The following is a 15,551-nucleotide window of genomic DNA, read 5'->3' on the forward strand; positions in this document are numbered from 1 at the left end:
CACATTTGCATTGAAAAAACAAAAACCACAATTACCAGCAAGCTGAGGGAACTGCAAACAAACTCAAACACAATGGATTTTGACATCTACAGACAGTTTGAGTTTGAAATGTGGTGGGCATGGTAACTACAAAGTAATACTGATTAGCTGAGGTTCCTCAGTTTATACAGTTTACATTTCTGTCAGACACAGTATTAATCTGACCAATGATTTTCCAGTACATAAAATGGCAAGAATATATCCTTTAAAGCTTGCACATGGGAGACTTGGAAACAATCTTATTAGAATTGTGAAAATTCTAACTAGTTAAAAAAAGGAAATAAAGTCAAGTACAATACATTTAGAGCTAACAAACTTCACATTTCTGTTCTATTTTTAACTCTTCAAATATTGCCAATCTTCCAAAACAAAGGAATGTAAAATTTCATTAAGAAACACATTCACATAAAAACAAACTGCTTTTTAAAAATTATATGCAATATAGACTTGTAAACTTACCTGTAACTTATTTTACTTCCAATTTGTGTTGTACATTTTAAATGTACGCTATATAGCTTATTTAGTTTATCCTGAGTCTTTGAGAATAACCAATTCTATTTCACACTGGCTTCTGAAGAGTTAAAACTTAAACATCTCAAAGTTGTATTTAATAGTTAATCAGTACTTGATTTAAAAGGCACACACATGCACACATGTGCATGTGCGCACACACGCACACACACACCACACACACACACACACACTAAAAGAGGTACCATTTTCCTTCAAGATTCCATGCATCTGAATTCAACTCCAGACTAAAGCCACTAAATGAAATACAAGAAATTAGATAAATGGAATTCATCTTCACCTTTGCTTCTGAACATTTTTTTAAGTTCAAAGCAAATTTACTGCTTAGTCACTAATAATTTAAAGTTGAATAATTACATTAATTTTTTCTTATTAGCCAGGCCTACTACACAGATAAGATGCATGGTAGAAGGAAAACAGTAGTTATGGTACAGTCAATGGTAATGGTGAATGATGTATTGGTACATACAGAGTAAGACTTTAATGGTGTGAAGTTTCCTACAGTTTAGCAAGAGACACTGAAACATTTAAAAAAATTAAAATTTCAATGTAATCATGCTCTTGATTGAAGTTACATTTAAAAAAAAAACAGATGGTTTTCAGTGAACTTATATTTAACCTGCACAATAAGAGCAGGAACTAATTCAGGCAGTACTTAATCATATTCCACTTTAAAACAAACTTAAACCAGTATTTAAAATTTCTTGCAAAAGCAAGATACTCAATAAACTCTAGTTCATACCTTGTACTATTATTATTTTTCTGGCTTGAAGAGACTGCCTTTCCCTGAATATTAAACACTTAAATAAAGGTGAAATGAAAATACAGAACCATAATTTCAAAAAAAACCCGAAATGAATGGGCCAACAGTAAAATGCACAATGATCCACAACTGTCTCGTATTTGAAAACAACAAAAAAAAAGGTCAATTGTGGGTCATAAAGACATTATCAACTTTAAAATATATATACACACACACATATGCATGTATGTACGTGCACACATAACACACACATGTATACATGTGTATGCACTATGCACATGTATACATATATGTTTGCACATATACATATGCACACATGTATATATGTAGATGTGTATATATATATTTATATTTACTGCTACTCATAGTCTGACTTAAAAGAGGCAGATACTGATTTTTACAGCCAGTGACAAAAACAAACAAAACAAAAACACCCCACAATGGACAACACCAATATCAAAAACGGAATTGCTGAACCCCGTTTGTGATCATTACATGAAATGGAAGAATAACTGATACATTAAAATAGATCCTGAGCCCCTCAGCCGCTAATATTGCTGAAAAAGTGCTCCAAAAACACAATGCTTCTGTTACTTAGCCATGCAAACTTCATTGCTTTCGTGTTTACCTAGGGCCAGTTCTTTGAAAGGCACTGTTTACAGTTTCTGCACAAGTTGTGGACTTTTGCATACTGAGCTTAGGTACAGATCATGATTTGTCAATCACATACTTAGGTAAGGGTTTTCTACTGGCCTTCTTCATAGCTGCTCAGTGGCATGAAGGCCAGCAGATTAGCAATGTGGTTTCCCACAAGTTTTTTCTTTCTTGTTAAGCATTCTATCTCTATTAAGAGTTTATTCATATTATTGGCTACCATGTAGTACGGAAGACTGGATGCTTTAGTAGCTCTCTTGATGGAGGTCTGTCCTGAGGTTGAAGTTCTAAACAACGCAGTGCTACATCACGTAAACCAGGAGACAGATGTGAAGGAATCGATGGAGCAGTGGTTGCACTAGCAATCTGCAAGAGAAAAAGCCAGAGTATTGATGCTTTCCACAGACTTTAGATGTGAAAGTCCAGGAGACTATCATATGACCCATTAGTATGTTCCTGCATACAGTATTAATTGTATTCTTCCATATTGTATAAATCTTAATTTAAACACTATGTATTAAACACTATGAAGTAACTTTTTTGATAATGGGTATGAATGTAAATTTTAATTCACCTGCTTACTTCTCATCATATGACCTTCCCTTAGTAATTTCATGAATGCTTTGGGTTAAAAATGCAACATGACATAGATAAATTCTAAAAGTTCTATAATCCTATACTAAGATTCAATTGATACATCTTATATATCACAAGAGGAAAAATGAAAAAATAACATTCTTTTTACTGTTCCCAAATGTTACCAATGCAAACAAATTCTTATATTTCCTTCACAGGAAAAAAAAAGGCCCATGTGTACACTAAAATCTAATGCACACCTTAGATTATTTTTACGTCTATTAGAATCACTTTATAAACATCGCCCTTTTCACCTATTAATATAGCTAGTCATACTTTCTAAATTAACACCAATACCTTTACATTCCTCTTACCAATTTACACATAGTTTTAATAGTGTGAACAACTTAATTACTGCTCATTGCGGGTAGTCAGGTTTAGTTCAGTTTTTGTATACCATAGTCAACAGTAATGAATAATCCTGATCGTGGCAATTTTGTGCAGGAGATTAACTATGGGCACGATGAGCCAAAGGGTAGGTATATTTATACTTTTGGCACACAGTACCTGGTCATTCTCTCAAAAAAAGGTGGTATAGTATGTTAAACTACCAGAAATGGGGTATTTAAGTGTTGGAAAAGCTATGTCCTATCATTTTGGTGTCTCCAAAGACCTCAAACTATTTACTAGAAGCTAAGGAAACAGAAAAGACTACAGTGTAATGTTTTTGACCTCTACTTATGAATTAGAATGCAATGATAATCTGTTAAAAATGGACAATGCCAATTTGAAACTCATTTCTATTTATTTCCAGGATTTCACCAAACTTTGAAAGAGTAAACTTTCAAACTGATCCTAGTTATGAGTATTTGTCAAACAACTTCTGTACAGACTTTGAAAGGAACAAAACTGAGCCAGACATGAATGGATCTCAGAGGTAAGACAAGAACCCAACTAGGAGACTTCATAAGAGGAAATATCAGATGCAGGCATGCATTCAGAGTAATAGGGAAATAGTAGCTATGGGTAAGGCAACACCCAGGTAGAGTTCACAGCACTGGCCTGTGAGCCTTCATGGAAGTCAGAATCTGAACCATGGGAAATATGGAAACATGGAGCAAGAGAGCATTAATGAAAATGAATAACAGTTAAGAGAAGTGACTGAGCAAGTTATGTGTTGAGAGAAATGAAGGAGGACCTGGCGGGGAGGGGCCCACAGATAATCCTGTTGAAGCCATATCCAGGAAGTAGGGGCTATTATTACACTCTTCTTACAAGTGAGAAAATGTGAGATTTCTGTATGAGTTCAAGCCCATGCGTATAACCATAATCACATGTACATTCAAAAGCTAAACATCTCCAATTACACTTTCCTATAATGGAACTGCAGATAGTGGATTTGGGGGCGGTCACAAAGTACAAGATTTAGTATATAGTGTGAAACAAATACAGAAAATAGTAAAACTGCTTTAAAGGAATTTCTGAATTGTGTAAAATATACAAAGCATGTACATATATGTATGTTTATAGAAAGATAGATACATACATACATACAACCCATAAGCAATGATTCAGTATTTGCTAATTTAGTGGTTTTAAAGGGTTTATAGACTGTAAACTACTTGGAATGGTGAGAACTGTCTGCAAATGCCACAAGCAGTAACAATGCTGTATAAATTTCTGGAGATTACACATTTATTTATTTCAAGATAGCTTATGCTAAGTTGATAAGAAGAACACACAAAAATTTGACACCTGCCAAATTTCAGCACAGAGAAGTAAATTTTATTTCACAATTACCTTAAATATCAAAGCAAGATGATTGGAATGTTTTTCTGCATTCCAAGGCGGTTTTGCACAAGCCATTTCTATAATAGCACAGCCAACACTCCACACATCACAGCTCCTGCCATATTGCTGACCTCTTAGTACCTAAATAAAGCAAAGTTAATTTGAAAATATTACTGTTTAAAAAGGAGAAAGCCATCTTATAATTATAGATTCTATTTTTTTTACTTCAGAGCAAAACAAAAAGCAATGGCATCAACAGCAATTATTTGGAAGGCCCTATATCTCTTTAAGAATCTTAATTACTCATGTGACATAAAAATAAACATCACAGAATTCGAAAGCATTCCCTTTGAAGAACAAGGGACACAAGAGGGCAGAGTTCATAGGAGCAAGGTTCTGTTAAAACTTCCAGTGCTGATAAAACCTCCCTTTAGGGGCTCACCTCCTTTAGAAAAACAAGCAAATTGTGCACGTGTGTGTGTGTGTGTGTGTGTGTGTGTGTGTGTGTGTGTGTGTATGTGTGCACCTGTGTGCCAGTATGTGGGCTTGGACAAAAGGGCCGGGGTGCTGTCCCTGAGCTTTTTTGCTCAAAGCTAGTACTCTACTACTTGAGCCACAGCTCCACTTCCAGTTTTTTGTTTTTTGTTTTGGAAGTTTATTGGAGATAAGAGTGTCACAGCCTTTCCTGTCTGGGCTGTGATCCTTAGATCTCAGCCTACTGAGTATCTAGGATTTACAGGTGTGAGTCACCAGTGCCCATCCTACAAGGTACATTTTAAATATTTCTATTATGTGTCTTTTGGGTTTACTATAAAACTACTGTAAACTACTCCACAGTTCTTTGCTAGAAGTAGCCTTTCAGCAAATCTTTTTTTTTTTTTTTTGGGGGGGGGGGGGGGGGAGAGTCCAGTCGTGGGGCTTGAACCCTGGGCCCTGTCCCTTAGCTCTTCAGCTCAAGGCTAGCGCTCTACCACTTGAGCCACAGTGCCACTTCCAGCTTTTTTCTTTTTTCTTATATGATGCTGAGGAATCAAACCCAGGGCCTCATGCATGCAAGGCAAGTGCTCTACCACTGAGCCACCTTCCCAGTCCCTCAGCAAATCTTTTAAAATCATCTTTTAAGTGAGGCGTGGGTCGGTGGAAGAGCACCTGCTCAGCAAGTGAGAAGCACTGAGTTGGAATCCTAGTACTAACAAAACAAAACATAACTTTTAGAATTTTATCAAGATGAGGATGGGAAAGCTAGGAATAAGGGTTTGAAATATAGGATACTATGAAAGCTAATTTTATAGCCACAGACAATTTGTAATTACATACTTGATACCACTGTGATATAATTTGGTACAATGATGTCACAGGGAACTCAAGATATTTTCTTTCCTATTCAAAGCTACTTCTCACCTCAGGTGCCATAAATGCAATTGTCCCAAGTAACTGTCCCTGAAACTCTCCTGCACCAGTTCCTTTTGATGCCAACCTGGCTGCTGCTCCAAAGTCTGCAATTCTCAGCCTCTGACCTGTGCTGTCAATTAGCAAATTGGCACCTGTCAAAAGAAATAGCAAATAATCTTGTATGTTAAAAAAAAATAAGGAAGATTAAAACCTAGTAAAGTTCCACTTATGAGACCGGGCAATGATGAAGGAAGAAGTGGGCCACATATTAAAAGTTCAGAGAAAGCTACTATATTCTCAGTTCTCTTCATCACTGCTAAGGATGGGCAGGTCTCTAGTGCAGGTAATACCTATACTTCAGGCAAAGTCTGAAATGCAAAGTCATAAGGCATATAGAGAGTAACTACTGAAACCGTCAATATAATGATTTTCAACAAAATCTTCAAAATTCCAATTTTACACATTAAGACAAAATTTTGTTGAAACTCCTTAATCTAGACCAGCTCAAACATTCATTTCATAATTAAAAGCTTAAAAAAACCCTAATCCTTTAACACTGTTTGCTTCAATATACTATGTCAAGTACTAGCTAAAGAAAATGATGACAGAAAACCAAAGTATCCCTAATAAAAATAAACTGAACTGCAAAAGATTTGACAAGACTTTTTCTTAACAAAAGTTTATGGTAGCTCAATTACTCCAATAAAATCAGGAATAGAGAGTCAGTAACTTCATGAAGGCAAGTTATGGAATTAGTGGAGACCTGGACTAACACTTCTTGCTATCAGATAGTGGTAAAACTGCAGGAAAGTCACAGGCTTTGTTCTATTGAATACACTGCTCTATAAAGTAAGAAAGGCAGATTAATATGCTTAAGGGTCCTTTTAGTTCTAGTGGCTTGAACTTTTCAAGGAAATAATACTGTAGTTTAGAATTAGGAACTCTCAACCAAATTTAAGTTTTTAAAATTACATTTTTTGTCACTAGAAAATAATTAAAAGAATTCTTACCTTTGACATCTCTGTGAATGATCTGATTTTCATGCAGATATGAAAGACCACGAAGTAACTGTTCAGTATAGTTAATAACCACAGATTCCTTGAAAGCTCCATATTTACTCAGGAGATGAGCTACAGATCCTCCTGAAAGATCAAATACAAACAGTACTAGTTATCCTCAGCTTGGGTCAAAATTGAGATAGCTTGTATCTTAAATTGTATTACCTGCGCTTGAATTTGTATTTGAAATGCTGAATTCTACCTTAGAAGTAAAAATGATTTCCTGTATCATGGAAAAATTTATCAATCAGAAGATGAGCATGGCGCACACCTATAGGTACCTACAAAGCTCAAGGCAAGCGCTCTACCACTTGAGCCACAGCTCCACTTCTGGTTTTCTAGTGGTTTATTGGAGATACCAGACTCACGGACTTTCCTGCCTGGGCAGGCTTTGAACTGTGATCCTCAGATCTCAGCCTCCTGAGTAGCTAGGATTACAGGCGTGAGCCACTGGTGCATGGCTAGGAGACATTTTTACAGAGCATTCATGAAATTAGTTCACTAGAGTCTTGAATTTCAAAAGCTTTAAAAGTTAACAATTCTTTTTTTTGTTTGTTTGTTTGTTTTTTTTGGGTCTGGTCGTGGGGCCTGAATGCTGGGCCTGGGCGCTGTCCCTCAGCTCTTCAGCTCAAGGCTAGCACTCTACCACTTGAGCCACAGCACCACTTCTGGCTTTTTTCTTTTTGCTTATGTGGTGCTGAGGAATCGAACCCAGGGCCTCAGGCATGCAAGGCAAGCACTCTACCACTGAGCCACCTTCCCAGCCCTAAAAGTTAACAATTCTTATTGGAATATTTCACTCCTTTGTCTTCTCAATTAAAACAAACAAAATACTTTTATTATTGACATAAGTAAACAATGCCAACAGGTAATTTAACAAAAGGTAAAGAATACGGGGAGGATCTAGAAGGCCTAGAATTAGGTTTTATATCCTACGTGTACTACCTCTGACTGGGATAAGTCAAATTCAACAAGCTCTATTTAAAAGGGTTTATAATAGTCAACCTATAAAGATCTTCAACAGGTACATGGACTTAACAACTAAGGGTAAACAGAAATTTACTCTTAAATAACATTAATCTAAAAAACTCACTAAAGAGCTGGGAAGGTGGCTCTGTGGTAGAGTGCTTGCCTTGCATGCCTGAGGCCCTGGGTTCAATTCCTCAGCACCACATAAGCAAAAATTAAAAAAAAAAAAAGCCGGAAGTGGCACTGTGGCTCAAGTGGTAGAGCGCTAGCCTTGAGCTGAAGAGCTGAGGGACAGCCCCCAGGCCCAGAGTTCAGGCCCCACGACCGGATCCCCCCCCCAACAAAAAACAACTCACTAAAACTTTATCCATCATATACTGAATCATTTTATTGCATATACTGCATACAAAAAAAAAAATCAAACTTAGTCCTTGTTCAAGTCCTTGGGGCAGTGCTAGTTTATCTTAGTAAGGTTTTTGCATTATACCTTAATTTAACTTTTATTTTTTGAGACGGTGTCTCTATGTACCCAAGATGGACAAACTCTTGATCCTCAAGCCTCAGCCTTCCGAGTGCTAGGATTACAACTATGCCCCATTATGCTTACTTTGTTAAGATAATTAATTAGTTTATTAATTTTTTTTTTTTTTGCCAGTCCTGGGGTTTGAACTCTGGGCCTGGGCTCTACCCCTGAGCTTCTTTGCTGAAGGCTAGTGTTCTACCATTTGAACCACAGCACCACTTATAGCTCTTTCTGAACAGTTTACTGAAGAAGAGTCTCATGGGCTTTCCTGCCCAGGCTGCCTTGATCATGGTTATCTTGGATTATAGGCATGAGCCATGGCTGCTGGCAATTTTTATTATTATATCATGTGAAAATGCTTCTTAAATCTGTCTACATAGTGAGAGCCATTTGGGAAAATATAGGATCTTATACATGACCAAAAATAAAAAATTCTTTTTTTTTGTCGGTCATAGAGCCTGAATTTCGGGCCTGGGTACTGTCTGTCAGCTCTTCAGCTCAAAGCTAGCACTCTACTACTTGAGCTACAGCGCCACTTCTGGCTTTTTCTGCTTACGTTGTGCTGAAGAATCGAACCCAGGGCCTCATGCATACAAGCCAAGCACTCTACCACTGAGCCACCTTCCCAGCCCTCTAAAAAATTCTTATAAACTATTTAAAATGCAGTCTCCAGTATTACAACTCCCTCCCCCCCAATAAAAAGAAATGGGAAAGATTTAACAGGTAGAGGAAGTATTTTACTATATTTAAAGACAATTTTTAGTTTATACTAGTATGCTAGAGGAACAATTTGCTTTTAGAAACCCAAATATTTTTTTAAAATTGTTTTTCTAAATTGGGTAGCAGAAAGCCAAATCCACATACTACTATTGACAATTTCAAACACCAGCATACCTGCCATCCATTCAATGAAGAGATTGTAATTGCTCTTTTCACATGTGGCTCCCAACATCCTAATGATGTTTGGATGATTCAGATGGCTCATCATTCTTATCTCCTCTCTCAGTGCTTCTACTACTTCTTCCTGCTCAGAAGATGTGTTTCTCACATATGTTACCTGTTTCAATAAAGTCACAAAACTGAATTCTGAGGTTTCTCTTTGTGTTTTGTGAACAACCTCATCTAAAATGAACTCATACATTAGTTTCTATGTTAACAGCATGTTAACATGTTATGCTCATGGATGCAGTGTGCTTCAATTTAAGAAACAAAACACCAAGAATACAGTAACAATACAAGTTAAATAAACAGTGAAATGTTAGGAAAATGATATACATACAAAAAGATATATAAAAAGATACATGCATTTTTCCATGCTCAGTTACAGACAAAGTTCAGTATGATTTTTTAAAATTTTATTTTATTGTAAAGCTGTTGTATGTGGGGGTGACAGTTACATGAGTAAGGCAATGAGTGCATTACTTGTAGTTCATTGTTACCCCTTCCTTTCCTTGTTGTTGTCCCACTATCCCCTCTCTCCCCCAGCTCCCACACTCCTATCCACTCCCCTCTCCCTGCCCGAAGTTGTAAAGTTTGTTTCCAATATACTGTCCTGTGGATATTAAAAATAAACTCTTTTGCCAGGCACTAGTGGCTCATGCCTGTAATCCTAGCTACTTAGGAGGCTGAGATCTGAAGATCGTGGTTCAAAGCCAGCCCAGGCAGAAAAATCCGTGAAACTCTTATCTCTAATAAACCATCCGAAAACTGGAAGTGGCGCTGTGGCTCAAGTGGTAGAGTGTTATCTTTGAGCTGAAGAGCTCAAGGACAGCGCCCAGGCCCAGAGTTCAAGCCCCACAACCTACCTAAATAAATAAATAAATAAAACCCTAATTTTTTTTCACATTTTAACAAGCATGGTCATTATAGACAGTAAACCACAGAAGGAAGATGGCATTGTACCAGCATATTGCTGAAAGGAATGAAATGCTATTTCGACTAACTATAAAAAGCAAAAATAAAAAAACCAAATGGCTATGTGGTATTCCTTGATATTGAAGCTCACAATAATTATGCCTCAACTTTTTTTTAATGTCAGACAAGTAATGTGTCCACATTGTAACAAGGTTTAGAGGGAGGCACATGCCACGCAAGCGTGTGAAAACCCAATCATCCCGCTTATGAACCGAAAACTCAACTCTTAGGCAATGTCTACCTAAACTTAGTTTTCTCACACAAGCATAGGCATATCCATTATCCTTTTAATTATATTTTTCATTTTATATTTGAATAATTATCTTCACTTATGCACTCACTAGATAGTTACCTGTTTAACAGCCATTAAAGTTCCAGTTCCCACATCTTGTGCCTGATAACAAGAAGAAAATGCTCCAAGGCCTATCTGCTGACCTTTCAGCCATTCAGTATCTTCTCTATAAGGTTGTTTTGCTTTGGTATGTCCTGGAAGAGTCTCTGGTGTCTACATATGAAATAATAGCAATTTTTACTGTTAAAGATTTTGTGAAAGTCTGGCAAAATACTACTCTTGGTGTATTTTCCTAAATTACTTACAAACTTAACTTCTGAATGAATGGTGTTGGCAATTGATGTATAATGTAGAAGTAACAAACTTGGGAATCAACCAGAACTGTCTGTGAAATAGGTCAGTTGTACTGTTACTTAAATGATACAAAATTATTGTAAAACTTGCCTGCACTGATTAATTCATCTCATCTTAAAAGCAACACTTATCGATTAGCTTTATGATAACATAGTCCAAAGAAATTCCTTAATCTGTTAATGACTATACTTACGTCCTGTTGAATAATGATGATGTCTTCTCCATTTTCAACCTGTAGCTGAGGAACTATGGGGAGGGCATCCTGAGACGCTGACATTGCCATGGCAATTGCTAAAGCTTCTTCTTCTTCAGCTTCCATTTTTTCTTTGCACTTTTGATTATGATTCACATCATCTTTGTAGGTATCATCATTTTCTGCCTTCTCAGGAGACAGTACAGCAACTTCTGACTTAAAAGTAACAGTTGTGTCACTTGAAGGCATAGATGCTTCAAGAAGGTCCTCGATACTGGAGTTGAGCTCTGTATTGACATCTAATCTGCATTTCTCCTCTACTGGGGTGAACACTGTCTCTTCACTTGGTATAACAGCACTACTGCTGTTGTTGCTACTGCCAAAGCTGTCATCACATTTGGAAGTACTATTCAGATCAAGTGTCATACTACTTTTGGAGGCATCTCCCTGTTTATTTGTGTTACCTGGCGTAGGTCGAGATGGCTTTGGCCTGTGTATGTTACTGGAGGGTAAAGGTCTTGATTGAGTGAAGATTGGGGAGAGTTTCTCTAAGTCTTTGCTTTCAGAATAGTTCCTCTGGAATTGTAGAGAAAATTTGCGCTGTGTTTGAGGAGATGCAGAAGATATTTTGCAGGGAACAAATCCCTGAGGTCTATGTTTAGAGACATCTGTTACAGAGCCAGCTGGTACTGATGGGGCAGATGAAGATGGGGTTGATGCAGTTGGGAACATTAAATGAGAATGAGAAGATAAAGGAGGGGAGTTCAAACACTGACTGTGGGGTCTGCCTTTTGTTTGAACCACAGGCTTTGGTTGTTCTGTTGTGGCTGAACTAGGAAGTCCTACTGAAATGCTTGTCAGTCTGTCAGAAATGTCCTCTGAACTGGCACTTAAACTTGTAGCATGTAATCCTTTTCCAGTTTTCTCTAAATGGACTGTGTGCTCAAGGGAACTGTCCTCTGGATAGCTGTTAGGGGCAGATGCCTGCAAATAGCTGTCCTGTTGACCATCCAAAGTGTCTTCTAGTCCCAACTGGATGGCCTCAGCAATTTCCACCTCATCAGCAATAGCCATCAAACGACGACGCATCCTGGTGAAGTGAGTGGAACTGGAGACACTAAGCATTTCTAACAGTTTTGAAAACACATTGGGTACTGCAGTAACCATTCTTGCAGAACTCAAATATATCCTTCGAGATAGCTTTCCCACCATGGAGTGGGAATTATCAATAGACTGCAAAGCAAACGTTAAAAGGGACAGCAGCTTCTTATACCTGAAAAAAAAAAAAATCACGTCCAATTACAAGTTGTATTACTGAAAAACATATGCCAATTTAAAACAATTTATAGTATATACACTTCAAAATATATTGCACAATAAAGCATCCATAAATTTTAAATTAAATAGCCTAGACTTCAGGTTCTATGTTAATCAAATACTAATTATTAGTAATTTATCTATGTTCTCTAACTCTTTCATAAACCCAAAATATGTCATTCTCAGAGAGGTTGTGTAGTGGGCAAGAGGAAAGTTAGATATTTACAGAAGATAAATCACCTGATTTCAACAGGCTCAGCTTGTGATACATCAGTACTGACAATATGAGGATAAAATTCAGCAGGAAATTCCAACAATAGTCTATCTATAAGACAAAGACGGCCCAGGAGTTCTTGCCAGTTGTTTGATTCAGTTTGGTTTCCAAGAATACAACTTAAGACATAATCAACACCACCAATACCAATGGATCCTACAAAAGTAAAAATAAAGGATGGAAAAATAGTGACATGAACATATAAAACAAAATATGATTCAATGATAAGGTCAACAAAAATAATCTGGATTACAGAATTTGCTATTCATACTTCTAATGAGTGAATCAATTCAATCTAATTGAGTGAATCAATTTATAAAATTATTTCAAAATACTGTAATAGTCCCATGAGAGATTGTAAGATTAGAAGGCTAGGAAAATCTTAACATGCTACATTAATTTTAAGTAAAAAATTATTACCAGCTTTAAGTATCTCTCTACCAACTGCCAATTCTCCTGCTTGCCCTTTGCACAACTCCAAAAGTGTTGATATGGACAGTTGACTTGTGCGGCTAAAAATGAAAATAAAGCAACATCAATTCTCGCACTAGGATAAAGTATCACTGATGTCAGAATAGGAATATAAAACCTGGTGAGAAAGTGGAAAGTAACATTTTAAAATTTCTTTTTAAAATTACTGTTAATATTTATTATTAGGTCTAAGTTAGTAAGAAGTTGAACCTATCATCTATGTTAAGCACAGTATCTTTAGTACTACCTTGTAGGCAACAAGAAGTGATTTAAATATTGAACCATGGCAAAAGACTTTTCATTACTGTGTCTTGTTAAAACAAAAAGAATGTACCTGGGCATCACAGCACATGTCTCTAATTCTAGCTACTTAGAATGTGGAGTCTAAAAGATCACAAGTTTAAGGCCAGCCCAAGTAAAGTTAAGAGTTTTTGAGGCTTGGGGGTGTGGCCCAAATGGTAGAGTACTTGCTTATTAGCATGCCTAAGGCCCTGGGTTAAATCCCTAGTACTGAAAAAAAGCAAGCTGATTCTGACATTTTTATTTTTGAACTTTAGGAATCTCTTCAAGTCTGGCTGTGTTGGGTAGTACATGCATATAATCCAAGCTACTCTTGGGTTGTAGGCAAGAGGACAGTGGTTCCAGGCCCACCTGGATAAAACAAAATGAGGGCCTGAGTTTATAAACAAACTTTGGAGCTAGGTTGTAGTTCAATAGTATATGCTTGTTAAGTAAAAGGCTCTGGGTTTGATGCTAAGCACACGAAAGCAAAACAAACCACCCATGCCACCCAAGCCTTTACATTCTCCAAGTATCTTTACAATATTTCTTATGGTTTTAATCACCCAAGCAATTACCTAGGTACTCAACTTAATTTTAGAGTTTTGTAAGGTGAGAAATACAACATATGCTGTATCCACAGTGAAATTCGCAGGAAATTACCTACCCTGACATTGAAAAATGTCATTTATCAAGTTTGTTAATTTTCCAGCTATACTATTTTGTTTAAGCAACATGAAAAATCTCCAGTACTTTAAATTTGTAGGCTTATGTAGGAAAAGAAGTATGTGAACAAAACAAAGACTATGATAAAGAAACTAGTCAAAGCAAGGGACCTGATTTTTGAGATTCTGTAGCTAATTCATATAACTTGGAGATAAAGTGAAACCAAGGGAGAATTCATACTTTTTGCCACTCAGGATCTGCTAGTATGTAAGAGATGATAATTGTGAATCTAAATTGCTATATTTAGTAAATGAAGTGACTGTTTTCTTTACTTCATGAAAGGGGTGAGCACAAGAAACCTTGGTCACAAAAGCATGGCTGTGATCATTTGTACTGTCTCAACACCTAACACTTCATACCTTTTTCTCCAGGTTGGATTATTCTTAATTCATGTCAATTTTCAAGGACAACAGGAATATATGAAACTTTAAAAAAAAGTCATAGCTACAGTAAAATACTATTATACTGAAAATAATGTAATGGGGCCATTTTTTGATCCAGATAAGGCATGAGGAGGTATAAGATGATTGACTCCTCACTACAATAAGATTATACCTTTTGGAGATATGTACCAACTAGTATTCTTATCAACTGGACTTCAGATTAAGAATATTATTTAAGAGAAACAATCACTATACAAAGAAGTACAGGTCCATTCAGTTTGATAGTCTGGCTTTGCTTTCTTTTTCTCTAGCTCTTAAGAGCGTTAAGTGCTATATTTTAATTTCAAATCTCACATAAGAGAACAGTTTTCAAAGATTCATTGATTAAATATGTATCAAATAATAGGCTTGGTGCTAGGAACTTTTAGTACCACACAGTTTCAAATGGGTTCCATCAAAAAGGTCTTACCTATTGGCATCTGCACACTTGACTAGGATGGTGTCAACAACTGGTCGGAGAAGTCTCTGAAGTTTGATTCTTTCTGCCAAACTGTGGCAAGGAGTATATACCAGCATGGCTCTCAATGTTTTCTGAGGAGAAAAAACTAAAGGTCAGTTTAACTATGTTTATAAAACATGAGAGACAGAGTTTAATCTGAGCAATCAAATAAATAGTGATAGGAGTAGGATTCTAACAAAAGCAGTGGTAATCAAAGCAATAAGAAACAATGACTTTTTACAATGTGATAAGCATTATGATTAGGGGGTTCTAAAATATACACCAAAATCTAACAAGTAAATAAGTATTTGAATTATTTTGTAGGTGAGTAAACTAAAGTTTAAGAAATCTTAGTTTTTTCTAAAGTTGTACTGCTTGCAAATGGGAAGCCTAGGATTTGAATCAAGGATTCCCCAATGTGCTCTATATACTAATTGCCTACATTTGTTTTAGTTTATCTAGTATGTTATTCATATGTTCTAGTTGTGATGATAATTTCTGAAGTTACTCATTCTGGCCCCAAAACTGTGTTCAGAGCCATCATGCTAAATTT

General features: G+C 36.5%; 1 protein-coding gene and 1 non-coding gene across 2 annotated transcripts in view; both read right to left on the reverse strand.

Annotated features, from left to right (window-relative positions):
• Positions 1–1,632: 1,632 nt before the first annotated feature.
• The window catches only part of Map3k1 (mitogen-activated protein kinase kinase kinase 1), a 67,285-nt gene continuing 53,366 nt past the window's right edge, over positions 1,633–15,551 (reverse strand). The window contains exons 11-20 of the mRNA XM_042690895.1: positions 14,969–15,090; positions 13,061–13,152; positions 12,607–12,796; positions 11,050–12,322; positions 10,563–10,715; positions 9,191–9,353; positions 6,757–6,888; positions 5,756–5,898; positions 4,364–4,495; positions 1,633–2,353 (exon numbers count right to left, since the gene is read on the reverse strand). Coding sequence (XP_042546829.1) covers positions 2,204–2,353; positions 4,364–4,495; positions 5,756–5,898; positions 6,757–6,888; positions 9,191–9,353; positions 10,563–10,715; positions 11,050–12,322; positions 12,607–12,796; positions 13,061–13,152; positions 14,969–15,090 — 2,550 coding nt within the window. The 3' untranslated portion in view covers positions 1,633–2,203. The remainder of the gene's footprint in view (positions 2,354–4,363; positions 4,496–5,755; positions 5,899–6,756; positions 6,889–9,190; positions 9,354–10,562; positions 10,716–11,049; positions 12,323–12,606; positions 12,797–13,060; positions 13,153–14,968; positions 15,091–15,551) is intronic.
• On the reverse strand, positions 10,329–10,430 carry LOC122117416. The gene has a single exon (XR_006149158.1). It is a non-coding gene; the product is annotated as a small nucleolar RNA U13 (small nucleolar RNA).

Source organism: Dipodomys spectabilis, unplaced genomic scaffold, assembly GCF_019054845.1.
Source record: "Dipodomys spectabilis isolate Male_0828 unplaced genomic scaffold, ASM1905484v1 ptg000140l, whole genome shotgun sequence".
Lineage (NCBI taxonomy): Eukaryota > Metazoa > Chordata > Mammalia > Rodentia > Heteromyidae > Dipodomys > Dipodomys spectabilis.